At 44.6% G+C, this 20230-nt stretch overlaps 1 protein-coding gene across 1 annotated transcript in view; it reads left to right on the top strand.

The window, feature by feature from the left end:
• Positions 1-20230, top strand: part of Skap1 (src kinase associated phosphoprotein 1) — a 297239-nt gene that overhangs the window by 228016 nt on the left and 48993 nt on the right. Inside the window, 3 exon segments of the mRNA XM_029546245.1 lie at positions 12438-12515; positions 13771-13854; positions 18179-18303. Coding sequence (XP_029402105.1) covers positions 12438-12515; positions 13771-13854; positions 18179-18303 — 287 coding nt within the window.

Here is a 20230-nt window from a genome sequence, read left to right on the forward strand (position 1 = left end):
GTACACAGTGAGTCTCCAGTGCTTCTTTATCTCACAGCTAATTAGAGTACACAGTGAGTCTCCAGTACTTAAATGGCCAAGTTCCTCCTCCAACAGCCTTCCCTTCCTTACCTAGAGAGTTGTCAGGTAAACCCTAGCATGCCCTCCCTTAGCACTGTGTTCTTTGTTATACCTCCCCCGTTTTTCTCTAGGCACTAACCCTTCACCCACATCCTTTCCAGCACGGGGTCAGCTCTCTCCCCTTGAGTGAGAGATCTGTATGTACCCTCCTCCCTGCCTACAGCTATATTCTTCTTCCCAGGAATAATACCTTTTCTGTATCCTGTTCAAGGCCTATGACAGACTTCACGTGTAACTCAGGTCTCATAGAAAACTAAGCAAAAATGTAATCACGAGACTGTCCCAGTAAAGTTCATAGTCCCTGGAAGCCCGGACTATCATATAAAACCTTATTACAGAAAATGATACTAAAGCCAGAATAGACTTTACATCGGAGGAAATGGAGAAAGGTGTTCAGATTCACATTTGAGTCGGATCTTTAGAAAATGAAAGCAGAGAAAGAAAATGCCCAAGTAGTATGATCAAAGGCTCGGCGGTGTAAGGTGCCTGGCACACTCCTGAAGGCAGAGATTGTTTTTCATCATGCCCAGAGTGCTGGGAGGTGAGAGGGTCAGAGAGATGAAACTGGTGGGCTGTGTACAACCAAGTGTTGTGTGGGATTCGTGTGCAGAGATGCTTGCATTCTGTAGGCAATGGAGCATCCTGGAAGGCTTAAGACAGGAGTGTGATGTGAACGAGATCCAGGTTTTTAGAGAGATGACTTCTGGCCATGATGTGTTAAACAGTTGGAGGTGGGCCGGTTAAGTGGTGAGTTCAGAGCCAAAAGCAGCAGCTTGTGCCTGTAATCCCAGCACTTGACTAGAAACAGGAGGGTCTCAAATTCAAGGGCAACCTGAGAAAGTAATGGTAGACCTGGATGAAGCACTTTTCTTTGTGTTTCCTTTTCTGCATTTGTAGGGTTCTGCCTTTGTATTCGGTTGGTTGTTGTCATTGTGGTGGTGTTGTGGATGATTATGTTGGTATTGGGGGATTTTACAGGTTTTGTGCTGGGACTTGAACCCAAGGAGGCAGAGGCAGGCAGAACTTCATGAATTTCAGGCCAGCCTGGTCCACAGAGTGAGTTCCAGTACAGCCAGAGCTACATAAGAAACCCTGTCTCAAAAATAAATATATAGATGAATAGATAGAGAGATAGATAGGTAGATATAGATATGCTCTCTAGTGATGTGTGTATGATGGTGCCTCGCCTCAGGATAAGGTAAAAATGTACTACAAGATTTGTGAAAAGACATCTAGGCATTTCTAACTCTCCTCCTTCTTAGAACAAGGCATCTGGAGGCCTGCAGTAGGGACTCCTGCATTACACTGTTGCCACTTACTGGGGCTTAACTACTAAAGAGGCTTCATGTGATTCCATAGCTAACAAGTTACCTTCCTTACAACCAGGATAACATCAGAAGGACTTAGGGGGATAAAGCCTACTTGGGCTCACAGTCTCAGATGCTTTAGAACATCATAGTGGGGAAGGCACGGCAGAGTTCACGGCAGTGGGAACATTCAACCAGGTAGAGGAAGAAGCAGAAGACCAAGCCAACAGAGCTGGGCTACCACTCCCAAAGGCCACCCTAGAGGCCTAAATCTGCCAGCCAGACCCCCTTTTCTAAAGGTTTCACAATCGCCCCCTAACAGCGCCACCATCTGGAAGTCAAAAGTATACAAACCCACAAGCCCATTTCAAAGTCCTAGCACCAAATAAGGATGGATTTCTAAGACAAAAATGAAGCTACAGCCGGGCGGTGGTGGCGCACGCCTTTAATCCCAGCACTTGGGCGGCAGAGGCAGGTGGATTTCTGAGTTCAGGCCAGCCTGGTCTACAAAGTGAGTTCCAGGACAGCCAGGGCTACACAGAGAAACCCTGTCTCAAAAAAACAAAAAACAAAAAACAAAAAAAAAAGAACCTACATTATAGACACCAGAGCAGTCGTGGTCTAGATGGTGTGGACCCTATGGCCACAAGGCATGTCTACTGACATCCGTATGTTCAACTCATTTCCAAGGAACAACTGCAGTTCTGAGGGAATCCAATTTTTTTTTCCACGGAAATAAAGAGCTTTGGAGATCCTTGACTGCATCAATTATGAAAGTACAGATTTGTTTAGTGACTACAGACTGCGGCATAACTAAGATAAATCATGGCTTCCTTTAATTGACTCTCCTCCTTAAAAAGCGTATCAGAATGCAAATGAGTCACATCGTTCTAGAGAAACTTTAAATCTGTTCTTATTCTACAGTGATTCAAAACCCATGCCCTTCAACTAATCAGAACTTGTCAGGGTACCTCGAATAACAGGCAACAGTTGTATCAAGTTACCCATTCTCTAAGATAAGCCACTTGTGGGCTAGAGAGGTGGCTCAGTGGTTAAGAACATTGACTGCTCTTCCTGAGTTCAACTCCCACCAACCACATGGTGGCTCACTACCATCTGTAATGGGATCAGGTGCCCTCTTTTGGTATGTCTAAAGAGAACAACAGTGTACTTACATGTATATAAATTTAAAAAAAAAAAACTTTAGAAAAAAAAAAAAGATGACCCACTTGCACCTGCTGGATGAAGCTGAATACTACCATTTACTTAGCTGTCAGCCTTGGTTTATCGAGGTTACCACAGCTGGAAGCAGAAGACCTTTGTCCTAAGGTGTGAGAGAAGGGGCATCCCCAGAGGCCACAAATCTCTTCCGTGTTTCTCCTTAAGAAAGTTCTCCACTGTTCTCACAGAAGTTTCCCTGCTGTGTCTAAATCCAGTGCCTTGCCTGGCTTTTTCCGCAGTGGAGATGAACTTGATTGTTGTAGTGGTTTGAACAGGAACAGCTCCCACAGATTCCTGTGTTTGAATGTAGCACTATTAGGAGGCGTGGCCTTCTTAGAGGAAGTATGTCACTGTGGAGGCGGGACTTCGAGATCCTATACGCTCAAACTGGGTCTAGCCAGACAGTCTTCAAGCTTTTGCCTCCAGATCAAGATGTAAAACTCTCAATCCCTTTTCCAGCTCCACGTCTGCATGTGTGCCACCGTGCTTCTCCGCCATGATGATAATGGACTAAACCTCTGAACTATAAGCCAGTCCCAGTGAAATGTTTCCCTTTATAAGAGTTGCCGTGGTCATAGTGTCACTTCTCAGCAAGAAAACCCTAAGAGGTCCTGTGTTCACCCCCTGCCTTTTGTCAACACCGGGCCTTTTCTCCACAAACACATCCATTCCGTTTAAAGCTATCTGTCGAGTGGTTTCTCTGTCTTTGACGCCTTTACATCCTAAGTCGGTTGGGAATGATTTAGACTTCTTCAGTTTTCGTGTGTTTATCTAAACCCTTGGATGAGCAAAGCACTGTGGCAGAAAAGCATGGTGGACTGAGTGCGAATCCAAGTGGCTAGCCGTGGGACCACAGAAGGTAAAACATTACGTGAGTGTACCACAGAGAAACAGAAAACCACCGAAAGTCAGTTCTCAGCAACAGAAGATGCACGGTCCTTGCCTGTACCACAGACAGACTACCATTGACTGGTTCCCAAAACTAGACAATAAGGGGGAAAAGTTAACCCAGAAAAACAAGAGACCAAGGATAAGTACAACTGATCTTACTAAAGAAGGTCATGGGGGCTGGAGAGATGGCTCAGTGGAACACTAGCTGTTTGTCCAGAGGACTTGTATGCAGTTCCCAGCAGCTCACAATTGCCTGTAACTCCATCTCCATGGGTTCTAATACCCTCTCCTGGCCACTATGTCTGTGTGCAAGTGTGTATGTGTATATGTACATTTACACACACACACATATGCATAAATCTTAGTTTAATATTTTTAAGAAAGTGTATGTTTTTGCACAGATCAGCAGGCAGACAGATGACTTCAGTTAGGGAGTTGGAATGAAGATGGAACCTGACCATTCCCAGTCTTCAAACACCAGATTTTCTCCCGCCTCAGCCAGCCAGATTCCCCAGTGGCCGTGCACCCTCTTACCTAAAAGTCCCCCCACTCCACCCCCTGTAGCTCTCAGTCTTTAGGGTTCAGTGAATTTGGTTTCTTTTCAAGTCAATTGAACTTGAATTAAAAGGAAGAAGACCGATGAGAGAAGTCAAGTTGGGGGAAAGCAAAAAACATTATTCCAAAACTCTTGGTCTCTTCTGGTTGCCTTAGCAAAAGACCAAACCTGCTGCGTGTGGTAGGAGTCAGCAGCACCTGGTTTGTTCTACAAGGGCTGTGCCGTTTCCGTAGGGGAATCAGGTGGCCTCCTACGCCATTAGCCCTGTGCTGTGTGTTACCAGCTGATTTCTCCAATTCTCTTTTCTCAGTGGGCTAGAACACAGCTGGTTAAATAGGCCGTGACGCACATAAGCTCCCGTGTCTGCTTTATTGACTGCTTTATGGAAATGTATCACACTCCAAAGGGTCCTCATTGTTGTTGGCATGAGGAGCAGACTGAGGAGCCCGCTTTAGCGCTGAGAGATGGAGTCCTGCCCTGTCTTTTTTTTTTTTTTTTTTTTTTTTTCCTATAGCAGAGTTGGTTTCTGGGTGGGGATACATGGGGCTTAAAAGGATCGGGAGGAAGAAAGAAGGATGTCTGAGAATTTCTTTTATCTACATTTGCCATGGAAGTTGGGCGGCCATCACTTCTGAGTAAAACACTTCTCCGTTGATCTTATCTTTATGGCCAAACATCCTTTAGCTAAGTGAATCTTTTCCTTATGTGGGCTGCTCAGAGAGATTTAGTTAAGTGTAGTTGTGGAGAGGGATTATGACATTAATGCAATTCTGGTTTGTGTTGATAGAATGTGATATATGCTCAGGTTGATACAAGAGGACCATTTGTTGCCAATAAATGAAACAGTTTCTAGGTTTGTTTGTTTTTTTGGTTTTGTTGTTTTGTTTTGTTTTTTTCTTTTCCTCAAGATGGGTGGTAACTTCTATTCAGGTACTAGAAAAATAAAGTGTCTCTTTTTACAATTTTATACTTATCTAAGTTTTGCCTTTTAGCCTTTTAAATATTATGTTTGTGGCTGCTTCCTATTCTCCCCACATCCTGGAAAACATACTCTCTATAAGGCACTGAGTCGTTGGTTGGACAGTGAGGGTGAACTCAGTTGTTAAAAGTCTCCTGCCTCACCTCCCACAATGTGCCTCGCCGTAAGCTTTCTCCAGTCGCCAGTTCTTGATCAAGGCCCTGAAGGTCACCAAAAGCAGAGGCAGTCAAGGGACAGAATGCCTTCCCACTTTGGTTGTGTACAGTCAGCTGAAGGGTCAGTGAGCTCATGAGGCTCCCACTCTATGTGGAGAACAACTAAGATGGAACGCACAGCAGTACCTGTCTAGCCAATCAAGTAGAGACTGATTGTGCTTGATTATCTAGGTTTTTTTTCCATGAACATTTTTAATTTCTTCTATAATCCCATTCCCCTCCCCTCCAACGGTGCGTCAGGGAAACTACATGAGATATTTCACAAATACAAAAAAAAAAAAAAAAAAAACTCAAATGTGTAAGAAAGCAACATAACGAGTCTGCTTACATACAAAAGCATAGCGTATAAAAGCCATCCCCCGGCCAGATTGCTCTTCGGGATCTTGTTGGGGTAGAACCAAGTGGGAAATGCAGTGCCCAGATTTTAGCAAGCTGAGTTTGACTCTGGGGGAGAGGAGATGGATGGGGAGGGCACCATTCCCGCAGGTCTGGAATTAGAGTTGAGGCATCTCTGTGCATTCCGCCTTTGTTTTCTTGGTGGTGGTGGTCTTGGGTTTCACTTGGGGAGAGAAAAGCCTCATGCTGATAATGTACTGAAAGTAAATGAAATTAAATAAGCGAAGCATGCTCATCACTGCTTCCTCCCCCCCTGGGTAATTCAATTCAAACTCTGTCTGCGATGGCAACTCACAGGGGCTGTCTCTGTCACCCCGCTGGGGCCCGGAGTCTTAGCATCTAAATAAAAGTTTCACTCAAGCATTTTTTATGCTCCTGCCGGCAGGATCAGTGAGCTGGTGTGGGCACATTAATGTAATATTCATACGCACAGACTCTCCCCGCACACAAGGCGATGTCTTTCCATTTTCATAATTATAAATGTTCCACAAAATGGCATTTAGATTTGCATTTAAAAAAAAAAAAAAGGAGGTTTGAATTCCAATAAGACTCTTAACATGTCTTTTGTGATTCAGACTTTCAACAAGAAACTCTCTACATTTAGCAAGACCTTTAAAAAGAAGAAACCTGTCGCGAGACATAGCTTGGGGAATCCCATCTCTCTTGTCCCTGTGTCTTTCATTCGAATCTGAGGCCTCCAGGAGCAATTTTTTGAACAGTGCTTTGGAGAAGAACCTCCTTGCGAGCACCTTCCCTGTTGTTGGTCCTCACCTCACAGGACCTCCCACCTGCAGAAGGATCACATGACCTCCCAACTGCAGGACGATCACGTGACTTCCTGCCTGCAGAGGATCCCGCTAGTTCCTGGAGGGTTGTTTTCAGTGGGGCTAGAATGTCAGACTGGTGGGAGCAGAAACAGAAAAACCCTTTTTAAAAAATTAACTTTCATTTGCTGTGGTTCATCTCAGACATGTACCCCAAGGCCCATCTGAAAGGATTTATGCCAAACACAAAGTTTACTCACCGTAAAAATCCACAAATGAAAAAAACAAAAACAAAACAAAACAAAACAAAAAAAAAGGTTGCTGGGTGTGGCCAGCCTAGGCTACACTCCAAGTTCCAGACCAGCCAGGGCAACATAGTGAGATCCTGTCTCAAAAGCAAATAAGGAGGATCAGAGGAGGGACTAAGGGACCGGGGAGGATGGAAGGAAAAGAAAAGAGTCTATGCACAAAGAAGTTAGTAAGAAGACAATTAGATAAAAACGAATAAACAAACAAAAAGCAATAGCATAAAGCTAAAAGAAGATTCCTGCTTTACTGGTTTTTTTAGGGTGTGTCTGTTCATGTGCATGTGCGTGTGGGTATGCGCATGTGCACAAGTGAGTGCAGTTACCTGTGAAGGCCAGGGGCATCAGATACCCCTAGATCTGAAGTTACAAGCAGTTGAAACCTACTGAACATGGGTTCTGAGAAGCAAACTCTAGTTTTCTGCAAGAACAGCACATGCCATCTCTCTGACCTCTCAGATCTGTGTGTGTGTGTGTGTGTGTGTGTGTGTGTGTGTGTTAAGGTTTTTTTTTAACTCGTTTATTTTTATTTTTCATGCATTGGCGTTTTGCCTGCATGTATATCTGTATGAGGGTATCAGATCACTTTAGGATTTGATCTGCCATGTAGGTGGGAATTTAACCCCGGGTCCTCTGGAAGAGCAGCCAGTGCTCTTAACCACTGAACCATCTCTCCAGCCCCAAGATTTTTATTCTTATGTATCTGCATGCATGTATGTATGTGCAGTCCATAAGGTCCTGGTGTCTTCAACGTTTAGTTGAGGGCCTCAGACCCTTTGGGACAAAAGTTGCAGCCCCCCGTGAGACACTTTGAGAGTGCTGGGAACCAAAGCAAAAGCAGGGGGAATCCTTAACCACACAGCATCTGCTCCAGCCCTGTGATCTGTTTTTAAAACTAGGCCCGAAACCGCTTAGAAGCACAATGGCGATCTTAATTGTGGGTTGGTTTGTGTGTGCCTGTGTTTTTGAGATGCTGAGACTTGAACTCAGGGACTCACACAGGCTCAGCAAGGCAAGCACACGTCCACTGAGCTGCAATTTTAGCTCAAAATATTTTATTCTTTTTAAACAAAGAAGCAAATAAACCACTGAGCAAGGCGAGGCTTCCCAGCCACTGCTGAAGAGATGCTGGCAACTGTGCGGTCCAAAAGTGACCGACTGGCAGAAAAGACTCTTTCACCCTTACGTTTGAAAACACACACACACACACACACACACACACACACACACACACGGCTGCCCACTTGATTCATTTGTGGTTGTGCCCTATTTTGTTATGCATGTTTGGTTTGATTTTTTTTTTTTTTGATGTGTTTTAATTACATGGGGGCGGGGAGGGGGAAAGGGGTGGGGGGTGTGACCTAGAGAGGCCAGAAAATGGTGTCAATCCTTTGGAGCTGGAGTTCCAGATGACTTTGAGCTGCCTGGTGTAGGTGCTGTGTGTGAGGGGGTTTGTTTGTTTGTTTGTGGTTTGTGGGGTTGGGGGTGTTTGTTTTTGTTTGTTGTTGGGTTTCTGTTGCTTGGCTATAGCTGTTGTTTGGAGTTTGAGGTTTGGGATTTGTTTTGCTTTATTTTGAAACAGAACACGCTATGTAACCCTGGCTGGCCTTGAACTTGCTAGGTAGAGCTTGATAGCCTTGAACTCACAGAGCTCACCTGCCAATGCCTCCTAAGTGCTAAGATTAAAATCATGCTTGCCTGGCTTGCTTTTTTATATATATAACTTTTTTTAAAAAATAACTTTTGTCTGTTTGGTGGGTTTTTTTAATACAAGGTTTGTTGTTTTTTTTTAAGACATTTCTCTGTGTAGCCCTGGCTGTCCTTGAGCTTGCTCTATGGACCAGACTGGCCTCAAACTCAGAGATCTGGCTGCCTCTGCCTCTAGAGTGCTTGGATTAAAGGTTTGCACCAACACTGTCTGGAGAAGTAACATTTTCTGAGATTATAACACAATTTTGCTATTTCTCCTTTCTCGTTCCTGCCTCCAAACCCTCCCATGTACCCATGCTTGCTCTCCCTCATAGTTGTGGCCTCTTTCTTCACTGATCATGATTACCATGCACATATGTATGTAACGATACATATGTAATCTTAAATGTAACCTGCTTGGCTCCTATAACACTATTTGTATGTATGTTTTCAGGACTGACGGTTGGCACTGGACACCCAGTTGATGTTCTCTTCCCTAGGGAAGGCCACTTCTTCCACTCCTGGCTTTCCCCAGTTTCCTAAAGTTCTTTGGGTAGGGTGGAGGCCTCGTGGACCCTCCCCTGTCTGGATCAGCATGTTTGTTAGTGTTACTTTATACAGCTCACATTTGGACAGACACTGGTGAGACTTTATGAGTGTAGCATCCGACATTACTAGGAGAATCTCACAGTGAAGTCCCTGATCCTCTGGCTCTTAAAAACTTTCCATCCCTTCTTCTCAATGTCCCCAAAATTTTAGGCACAGAAGTGTTTTTTCTAGATGTAGCCAATGGGGGCTGGGCTCCACAACTCTAAATTTTGTCTGGCTGTGTGTTTTGTTAAATGTTTAATCTCAGTCAGGGGTTTCTACCCCACATTTAATCATTCTGTTCCCAGATAAAAGACACACAACTTTTATATTTATAAACCTTTAATGTACTAGAGCTGGGCAGGTATCTACCCTCGAAGTTATTATGTATACTTCCCTATCAATAACCCTGACTCAAAGCTTACCATGTTCCACCTGGGCTGCTCTTAACTCCAGTTGTCCAGCCCTCATGGCCACGTTTTCATGACAGGCCTGACCCATGGCATCTCCTCCCCTCTCTACCTACTTCTCTCTTTCCCTTGTGCTCTCTTCTCAGACTCAAAGCCCTGGAACCGAAACCCCACCTATCTCTCTTCTGCCCAGCTATAGACTGTCTGAATCTTTATTCAACCAACCGTTTTAAATGAAGGAACAAGGTCATATAGCATTACTTTGTGTAGGTTCAGATTATCTGGTTGTTGGAGCATGGGGGGGGAGGGGGCAGTACTTAGCATTGCAATACATAGTAACAGCCCAAACCCAGCCCAAACCTCAACAGCTGTGCTTTTCTGTAGTGAAGAGCAAAGAGAAGTTTCCTGAATAAGGAGTGAAGGCTACACTTATCTGTGGTATAAGGACAGATATTTATAGATTGTCATTAGGGATTATGTTGGTTTTGTAAGTTAGAGGTTGTAAATTCTCCTCCAATAAGCATGGCTTTGCTGGTACTGAGTACTTAGCTCTAGTACTAGGAGCAACTCTCCTCTTGTTGAACAGATTTTAAGTCCAATTTGAAAACTTTTGGCTACTGCCAAGGGACATATGCCAATATTGCACCTATAGGGTTATTGGGCCACCCTGGTCCTCAGTGTGGTTCATAGGCATCACAGTTGGATAGGGGTGTCGGTTGACTAACTCCTTTGGAAGCTTGCATGGTGTCGTCATAACTTTTTAAGAAACAGCATTTTTGGACTGGTGAGATGGCTCAGCGGGTAAGAGCACCCGACTGCTCTTCCAAAGGTGCAGAGTTTAAATCCCAGCAACCACATGGTGGCTCACAACCATCCTTAACAAGATCTGACTCCCTCTTCTGGAGTGTCTGAAGACAGCTACAGTGTACTTACATATAATAAATAAATAAATCTTTAAAAAAAAAAAAAAAACAAAGAAAGAAACAGCATTTTTATTTATTCTCTGAATATTGTATAAATGTAGACAATGTATTTTGAATTGTTTGCTTTATAAACTTTTGAAGTAAAACAATTGGGTTGAAGAACTAAAATATAAAGATTAAGCTTCTGCTATAGCCCTCTCTCTTCCATCTGTCCTAAGTAATAAAGATAAAGCTGAGGTCAGTGAGAGAGCTCTTCAGTCAAAGGCAGTTGTAGAGTCTGACAACCTGAGTTCAATCCCCAGGACCCCGTATGGTAGGAGGAGAGAACTGGCCAAACACACACACTTGCACATATGCATGTAAACACACATACATATATGCATGCACACACATGTATGCGCTTACACACACACACACACATGTGCACGCATATACACCCACATGATAAATAAATGTCACTTTAAAAATGTTTCAAGAAATGCAAAGTTGAGCTGGGGTTTTAGCTTAGTGGTTGGGCATGTGCCAGAGAAGAAAGAAGAAGGCAGAGACGGGAGAGGAGGAAGAGAAGAGGGAAACGCTGAGTTATGGTGACCTGGAGTTTTTAGGGGAGCTCGTCACAGTGGTTCATGTTTATAACCTCGACATTCAGGATTTGGAGACAGGAGGATTACATGACCCAGGACAGCTGAAGCTGTTGTTCTTCTTTGTTTTATTATTGAGAAGTAACTTCTCTCCTTAATCTTTCACCCCTCCTTTCTGTGAAGCAAGCATCTAAGCCCCAGGCAGGAAGATGAATTAGGAGTTTGGCATCTCAATAAATTTGTACCTAAGGAAACTATTAAAAGCCAAGAATGTCACTGTCCTGCAGTTAAAGGTTGATGTCAGCCCCAAGGTCTCCTTTTTTTTTTTTTCTAAAGCTTCTATGATTCTTAGACACACGAACATGGCCCATGCTTTTAAAAACCCAAGACCTGCTGGGTGTGGTGGCGTACGCCTTTAATCCCAGCACTCCAGAGGCAGAGGCAGGCGGATTTCTGAGTTCGAGGCCAACCTGGTCTACAAAGTGAGTTCCAGGACAGCCAGGGCTATACAGAGAAACCCTGTCTCAAAAACCAAAAGAAACCCTGTCTCAAAAACCAAACAAACAAACAAACAAACACCCAAGACCTAGTGGCTATTGCCAAATTTGCCTTGCATAACCCATCTTTGAAAGCATCAAAAAAATTTACATTCCCCAAAGTAGCTGTCCAAATGAAACAGGCTGTGGTGGTGACTCAGTAGGTAACGTGCTTTCTGCATGCCTGTGAGAACAGTTTGAATCCCTAGCACCCACATGAAAGCCGGACAAGGTGTCACTAGTCTAGAGTCCCAGCTCTGGGGACACAGATTCCCCAGAGTTCACCAGCATAGCCTAGAGCTGAGCTCCAGGTTTAGTGAGAGACTGTGCCTCAAAAAATGGGGTACAGAGCAAACAACAGAGGAAGACACCCAATGTCAAACTCTGCCCTACACACACACACACACACACACACACACACACACACACACACACACAACACACACACACACACACACACACACACACACACACACACACTCCTACCCAAAGATACACCAAAATTAACAGCAGCAGCAAAGCCCACAGGTGGGTGGGTGTTTATTGTCCCTTCTGAAATGACTCCGTGCACCGTGGCGTGTATCACTCACTGAAGCTTGTCCTTCCTGCTCTTCATTTGACTTTTGATTATCTCGGTGTGGATTACTCAATTTACAGCTTATATCCACCACAAATTCCTAATTCCCCAGGGTCCTTTTTGGCCAATCAGCACATATTTAGGCTGTGTCCTCTTGCCGCAAGTTAATGTATGTTTAGTCATTTTAAGCAATATTAGCATTAGATATAATTAGGGAGAAAATTAACTTTTTCCCCTAATCATATAGAAATTGTTGTATTTTGTGCTACATTTAAACAATTACCCTTCTCTACTCCATCATTAATGTGAATAATCTCAAGTAGCTTAAATGGAAATTCTATCAGGTTTAAACAAAGCATTTCACCGTTGTTCCTTTTAGGAATAGAAGACATCTTAAGAGGGGCTCAAAAGCTGGATAACGTCATCAAGCAAGGGTACCTGGAAAAGAAAAGCAAAGGTATTCATCAGACCCATGAAGGGCAGAGCATTTCAGGAGAAGAGAAGGGAGGGAGGGAGAGAGGGAGGGAGGGAGGGAGGGAGGGAGAGAAGACAAGAGGAGATGTTGCTAAAGTATAGGATGTCTTCCTGGGGCCCAGTACTGTGCCAGACCCATATAAGGCAAAAGCCAGGATAGGAAGGAGCTGTGGTGTGAGTGTGAGGCAGAGAGAGAAAGCTCAAATCTTCAGCAAACTGTAGGCTTCGCTGAAATTGGTTCTGGCCAGTTTTGGTGGCAGACACCTTTAATCCTAGCACTCTGGAGGCACAGACAGGCAGATCTGTATGAGATGGATGGATGGATGGATGGATGGATGGATGGATGGATGGATGGATGGATGGATAAATGGATGGGTGGATGGATAGATGGATGGATGGATGGATGGATGGATGGATGGATAATATCTTTGTCCTCCTTTCTCAGTACGCTCCTATAAAGAGTTGAACTGTGGCAGAAGGAAGGAAATACATACACCTTTGATCCCAGCACTCAAAAGAAAAAAGAAAAAAAGAAAGTGACAGTGTTTTTGTCAAGATATAGTCTTTCCACATGTGAAGCACTCTGCTTCCAAATTTCAGATGCCCAGCTCTTGACCCTTTCCACCATTCCATTACAATAGACGCTACAGAAGCCAGAATCCCTGTTCCAATGTTGAACAGGAAAATCGGTTTACCACAGACACTCACAAAGAAGAAGAAAAAGAAAGCCCTTCTCCTGGCCGTGGCCTGGAGGACCTGGAGTGTCGTTTCTGTTCAGAGAAAGCAACATATAAAGAAATGGTGGTCGTGGGTATAGTACTACGTGCCTATGGCCCCAACACTAGAGCGGCTCAGCCAAGATGGCGGCCACGAGTTTCAGGGCTACCCTGGATTACCCAGTAAGACCCTACGTCTTCAAAATGAAACAAAGATATCACAGGGAATGTGGAAAATGCAGGGTGATGCTTGATCCTAAAGGCTAGAAAACAAGCTAGATCAAAAAAGACAGCCACGAGAGCACAGAGAAGCAGCCTTACTTAAGAGCCTGGGCCTGTGATGGAGTTCATCCTCCCCACTCAGTCAATATGGGATAACCTGTGGGAGTGAAAAGGAGGGTTTTACAGTCCATTAACCTGGGAAATAAAACAATAACCCACTCGACTGTGTTGTTGGATTTTACAGACTCTTGGGCGATTCTAGTTACCTGAATTTATGTCTCTTCTCACTCCTCTGTGTAGATCATAGCTTCTTTGGGTCGGAGTGGCAGAAGCGATGGTGTGTTATCAGCAGAGGGCTCTTCCTCTACTATGCTAATGAGAAAAGTAAGTGTGCTCCATTTACACAGTGGCATCTCACTCCTGGATACAAACACTTCGTAAATTCTCAAGCACTTAGCTCTCTAGAAAACGGTCCTTAACTAACACCCATAGCAAGACATGCTTAGGAAAGAAATAGGCTTGGGTAACAAATACCTTGCCCACTGCCAATAACACAGGCCAATTTAGCATTTTTATCCTCCTCAAACACTAAGTGTGGTCAACATATCAAAGGGTTATATAGTCTATTGTGACTCATTCCAAATTATTAGAATGGTTTAGCATTCATTGAAAAATATAAATATATGCAAGGAAGGCTTGGGGAATGGTTCAGAGGACAAAGTGCTTGCTGCATTTAAGCATGAGGACTTGAGTTCAAACCTCCAGAGCCCATGTAAAGCTAAAGTGATAATATAGCTCTGTAACCCTTACAGTGAGGGGCTGGAGAGATGACTCAGAGCACTGGCTGCTCTTCCAGAAGTGCTGAGTTTAATTCCCAGCATCCACATGGTGGCTCACAACCATCTGTAATGGGATCTGATGCCCTCTTCTGGTGTGTCTGAAGACAGCAACATAAATATAACTATACTTATATACATAAAAATAAATAAATGAATCTTTCAGAGAGGGGAGGAAAAGAAATCCCAGTGAGATGAGAGGCAAGAACAGGAGAATCCCCGAGAACTCTTAGCCTGACATACCCAGCAGCAAGTGAGAAACCAGGTCTCGGGCAGAGGGAAGACAAGAAAGGACATTAAAGGCTGTGCTCTGACCTCCATGTGTGCACCGTGGCATGCATAACCCTGCACTCACCTATGGGACCACCCACATGCACACATGCACAAGTGAGAGCACATATACACACAAAGATATTGAAACAAAACACACACCAGCAAGAAGAAAACAAAAAACAAAAAAAAAGGCATTAAGATGCCAGGCATGGTAGCACACTCCTGCAATCCCAACACTTAGAGAGCTGAGGCAGGAGAATCACAAGTTCACGGCTTGCCTGAGCTACATAGTAACACTCTTTCTTCAAAGCCAAAAACTGGAGATATAGCTCAGTAGCAGAGCATTTGCCTGGTGTACAACAGGCGCTGAATCCAATTCCTAGCACCACACACAGAATAACACAGTAATATAATAATAATAATTCTGAGAAAGATTTAAGTGGTGTTAACAATGGCCCAGAAATAGAACCTTAGGGTTCAAACTCTCTTTAAGAGCACGTTCAGGGGCTGGTGAGATGGCTCAGTGGGTAAGAGCACCCGACTGCTCTTCTGAAGGTCTGGAGTTCAAATCCCAGCAACCACATGGTGGCTCATAACCATCCGTAACAAGATCTGACGCCCTCTTCTGGAGTGTCTGAAGACAGCTACAGTGTACTTATGTATAATAAATAAATAAATAAACCTTTAAAAAAAAAAAAAAAAAGAGCACGTTCAGAACTATTGGGAAATAGTGGTCCGGTAGACATCCCTAGAGCCATGGAATGAATGTTGAAATCTAAATGATGGTTTTACCCAAGAGACACTCTTCAGCCAGATGACAGCAGCAGCAGCCAAGTGTTGACTAAGAGGCAGTTTCTTAATGAGCCATCACCACGTGCTATGCCTAGAAGACCTCTTATCCATGCTGAACACACTCGCTCTCTGAGAAGAGAGAGGGGGGATTTAAACACAATTTGAGGGAACTACAAATAAATATAATTTAAAAGTTATTATTGTAAATGAATGCTGTCTTAGGGTTTATGGCTGTGAACAGACACCATGACCAAGACAACTCTTATAAAGGAAAACATTCCATTGGGGCTGGCTTACAGTTTCAGAGGTTTAGTCCATTATCATCAAGGCAGGAAGCATGGCAGTGAGCAGGTAGACATGGTGCTGGAGAAGGAGCTGAAGAATTCTACATCTTGATCCATAGGCAACAAAGATGAATGCCACACTAAGCCTAGCTTGAGCACATATGAGACCTCAAAGGTCTCCCCCACAGTGACACACTTCCCTTAAACAAGACCACAACAGGGCTACATCTACTACAACAAGGCCACGCCTCCCAATAGTGCCACACCCTATGGACCAAGCATTCAACCACTTGAGTCAAGGGGGCCATTCCTATTCAAACTGCCACAAAGGCCAACTCCCTGGGAGAGGAAACCCTTCCTCAGATTGGGATCAAGAGGAAGAGGAGATAAGTGTTGGAAGGGGGCTCCCTTGGACTCTCCCACCTTCATGCAGAGGCCAGTGGTAGCACTATTAAAAGGCCTCTGACTCACCCTCCAGTCTGTTCTGTTTCACTTGCTTCCTCTCTAAACTGTGTTCTCCTAGCCTGGAGAACAGTCTCCCTGCACCTTTGATAAAACCAGGGCAGAAAAAGCTGCAGTTTTGCTGGTGACCTGGGACCCTTAGAATTTGCCCCTGGCTTGTGGCACTTGCCTCGCTCTACCGCTCCCCCGGCTAGGGTGGCACGGAGTTCATCTTGTGGCCATCTTGGATTCCTCAGAGTCTTTCCCATGGGAGCTGGACAGCCTGCTCAGAAAACTGAGCAACAGAAGTTCCATGTCCTTCCAACCCCCAGCCCAGTGGCAAGTCCAGGAAATACCAGTTCTCCCCTAAATTCTAGACCTGGGCTAGTAGTCCAGCTCAATTGGTAGATGCTTGCCTGGCATGTATGCCTGGCGAGCCCTGGGTTTGAACCTCAGCCCTGCATAAACCCAGTGTGATGGTGCATGCCTGTGATCTCAGCACTCAGAAGGTAGAATCTGGAAGGTCAGGGGTTCAAGGCCATCCTCAGCTATATCAGGAGTTAAAGGCCAGCCTGGGTTGTGAGACTCTGTCTCAAAAACTTGATTAATTAATTAGCAAATTAGCTAATGAATTCTAGACCTACAAGGCTGACAGCCATTCTAGTCTTCAAACTACTATGCTATCTGGACCACTGTAAAATTGTTCATCACTTCTCATGTGTTTAAATAAGTATCTGGGGGCTCGAGAAAGAGCTCACCCCTTGCAGAGGACCCTAGTTCCTAGCACCCATGTGGTATCCCATAGCTGTGTGTAACTCCAGTTCTGAGAGATCTGACATCCTATCTGGCCTCTGAAGGTATCAGACATGCCCATAGCACACATCTATACATGCAAGCAAACCGCCCATACGCACAAAATAAAAGCGAGTAAGTCTTCAAAAAAACAATGACAATGAGCGTTGGCATCTCTAGGTACAAAGCCGCATGTGTTCATTCAGAGCTCAGGTCTTACGGTGAGCGAGGAGGGGTGAGAGAGCGAGAGGCTTGGAGACTTTTATTGACCATTTTGCCGTCAGGGTGAAATAAAATCTGGTGACCAAAGAAACAACAAAACATTTTAGTGGCCAGTTAGAACAAGGAGGGATACTTTAACAAAAAAGATTCTGGTGTCAGAAAGCACTGTTGCATGGCTCCCCTCTCGACACTTACTCCTTATTGTGCCCCGGACATTTTCTCCGTAGGTATAGTGTTTGTGTGTTTCTTTTAGCTCAAGCAGGTAAAAATAGAACCTTTTCCCTCACTCCCTCTCCCTCACTCCCTCCCATCCTCCCTCCCATCTGCCCTCTTCATCCTCTCTCCATCTCCATCCTTCTTCCTTCCCTCCTAACGACCTCCTTCAAACTGTCCTCCTCCTCCCTCTTGTCCTCCCTCCCTCCCTCTCCATCTTCTTCCCTCCCTCTCCCCCCTCCTCCCCCCCTTCAGTTTGTCCCTCATTTGCTGTCATTATCATCCAAAGGCATCTGAGGCCCTGGGTTCAATCTTCAGCACTAAACGAGGTAACAGAAAGATTCAATATCAATCCTCTCCACTTGATAGAGGGCACCCTCACCACCCAGACCCTGCAGTTACTGCCCTCTATACGTTCTGTCTGGACTAAAACAGATGCAACCTCTCTTGGGGAAACAGAGAGGACTCCAGTGTTGTATTTTGCTTTGGAATAAATGCTGGGCTTTCCTGAGCCCTGCGAATAGAACTGACAGGTAGTGTGGAGTTTCCTTTGCTTCATTTGGGGTCTCTGATACTACAGACCTCTTTAACATCCTAATGCATTCCCCATCTCTCTTGCACACTTTGGGTAAAATAACCTTTCATGTTGGATTTCCCTACATGCTTGATGCTGCCCTCTGCCTGCCTATGTCAGTAGCCCCTGCCCAAGCTTCCCTAATAACCTTTCTTAGACAATCGTGGTTCCTCCAGGATGCAACAGCTGTTCCGCGCTCTTTATTTTCCATCCCAGAAAAAGATGCCTTCCCTTAGCTGTTGTGTTTCTCTGGAGACACGGGGAGCTTTGCTGTTTTGCAGGCAAGCAGCCCAAAGGGACCTTCCTCATTAAGGGCTACAATGTCCGGATGGCCCCTCACCTGCGAAAAGATTCCAAGAAAGAATCCTGCTTTGAACTGATCTCCCAGGATAGGCGCAGCTATGAGGTAAGCCATCCTCACGACCCTCAGAAGCCTGGCATTTTGCTTGCTGCTACATGTGAGCCGCAGTGGCTGGTGCTATGGTGGGTTCTACCTGCTGTGCTATCCGCCCATTTCTCCCCACCTGCCCTCCTGCTCCCTCCCTTGCCCCCAACGCCTTCTCCTCTCATCTTTTGCTACGCTCTTCCTGGATGCCACCTTGACTTGTCTTTTGTGGCTTTACCCCTCTCCAGTCTTCCCAGTCTCATCCCACAAGGTGAGGTTCTTGTTTATTGCAACCGAAAGTCCAGTTCTTTACACACACACACTGATTCCACAGCAACAGTCCCCTATTCTATCTGGTTTTCCCAACTGGTCATCCTGAAGTCCTTCCATGAAATCCAAAATAAGCTTTAGCTACAGAGTAAAAATGTTTCCCATGTTTCCATTATACACCAGATGTATGACTGCGGAATGTTTCTAAGCTGTTTTTATTATTAAGTTATAATATTTATCCAGATAAAATACATATCCAGATAAAAGTTTTATGTGAGAAAGTTCAAACCAGTGTCCCTAGAAACACTTTATAGAACTGTGGGGTTTTTCAGAAACTATGAATATGTTGGAGAGATGAATCAGATGAAAACCTGAGTTCAAATCCCCAGCCCATATAACAAGCCAGGTCTCATGCACAGCTTATCTATGCATTGGGGAATAAAGACCCAAGGATTGCTGGGGCCTGCTGAGTGCCAGCTGAGCCAAAACACAGGAGCTCAAGGTTCAAGAAGAGACTCTGCCTCAAAGGGGATAGGGAAAGAGGAAAATGCCAGCACCCTCCCCGGCCTCTGCACGCATACAAAGAATATATATATCTGCTTGTGACATGCACACGCAGGACAGAGAGAGAGAGAAATAAACCGTGAAAATATATATATATATATATATGCTTATGACACACACACGCACAGAGAGAGAGAGAGAGAGAGAGAGAGAGAGAGAGAGAGAGAGATAAACCATGAACCTACATTTCTTATGCACCATGAACCTTTATCAAACCCTAATGACCATAGAATTAAAATGTTCTTTCATTTCAAGTTGATTCATTTTTAAAATTACAAAGGCTTAGTGCTTGACTGCTCTGTTTGGTGAATCAGAATGTGGTCTGTTTTGATGCCTATCTTTGGCCCATTGAATCCAAACCATCCCTCTGGGCCTTGGAGCCTTCCTTTGGCCCTTTCTTCCTCTCCTTATTTAATCCCAACGCCATTGCAGTAGCTAAGTTCCTGTCACTTCACCCAGCGGGCTACTTAAACAGCTTCCTAATTGGTCTCTAGTCTCCAGACACCCCCATTCAAACCCTTCCTAGCCACAGCTATTGAAATACCCACAGTCTTTGCTGGAACTGGACGTGGCTTCCTGTAGCCTACATTTTAAGTCTAGTCAGAGCCTTCCTGTCCGAGCCTCTGCTCCCTACCTGTGCTTGGACTTCAGCCCATCTGATCTGCTTATAGGCCTCACACCTGATGTTCTCATGCTCATAGGTCTCAGTGGTTAAGAGCACTGACTGCTCTTCCAGAGGTCCTGAGTTCAATTCCCAGCAACCACATGGTGGCTCACAACCATCTGTAATGGGATCTGACACCCTCTTATGGTGTGTCTGAGGACAGCTACAGTGTGTTCATATACATAAAATAAATAAAATCTTTTAAAAAAGAAAAGAAAAACATATCTCCCTGCTGCCAAAGGCATCTCCCTTGTAGGATTCTAGTCTCACATCTATGACACTTTGCTTCTCTTTCTATAAACTTTTCCTCAACAAACCCTTGGTGAAGAGGTAATCGCGTGAGTGGGTATACATGGACATCAACGTCTAGACTTAAAGAGCTGCTCTCTCTGGTGTGTGAAATTGCTGAAGGCACAGCGCAGTTGTGTGAGATACCTTGGTGTTTGTTTT

This window comes from Mus pahari, chromosome 14 (genome assembly GCF_900095145.1).
Source record: "Mus pahari chromosome 14, PAHARI_EIJ_v1.1, whole genome shotgun sequence".
Taxonomy (NCBI): Eukaryota; Metazoa; Chordata; class Mammalia; order Rodentia; family Muridae; genus Mus; species Mus pahari.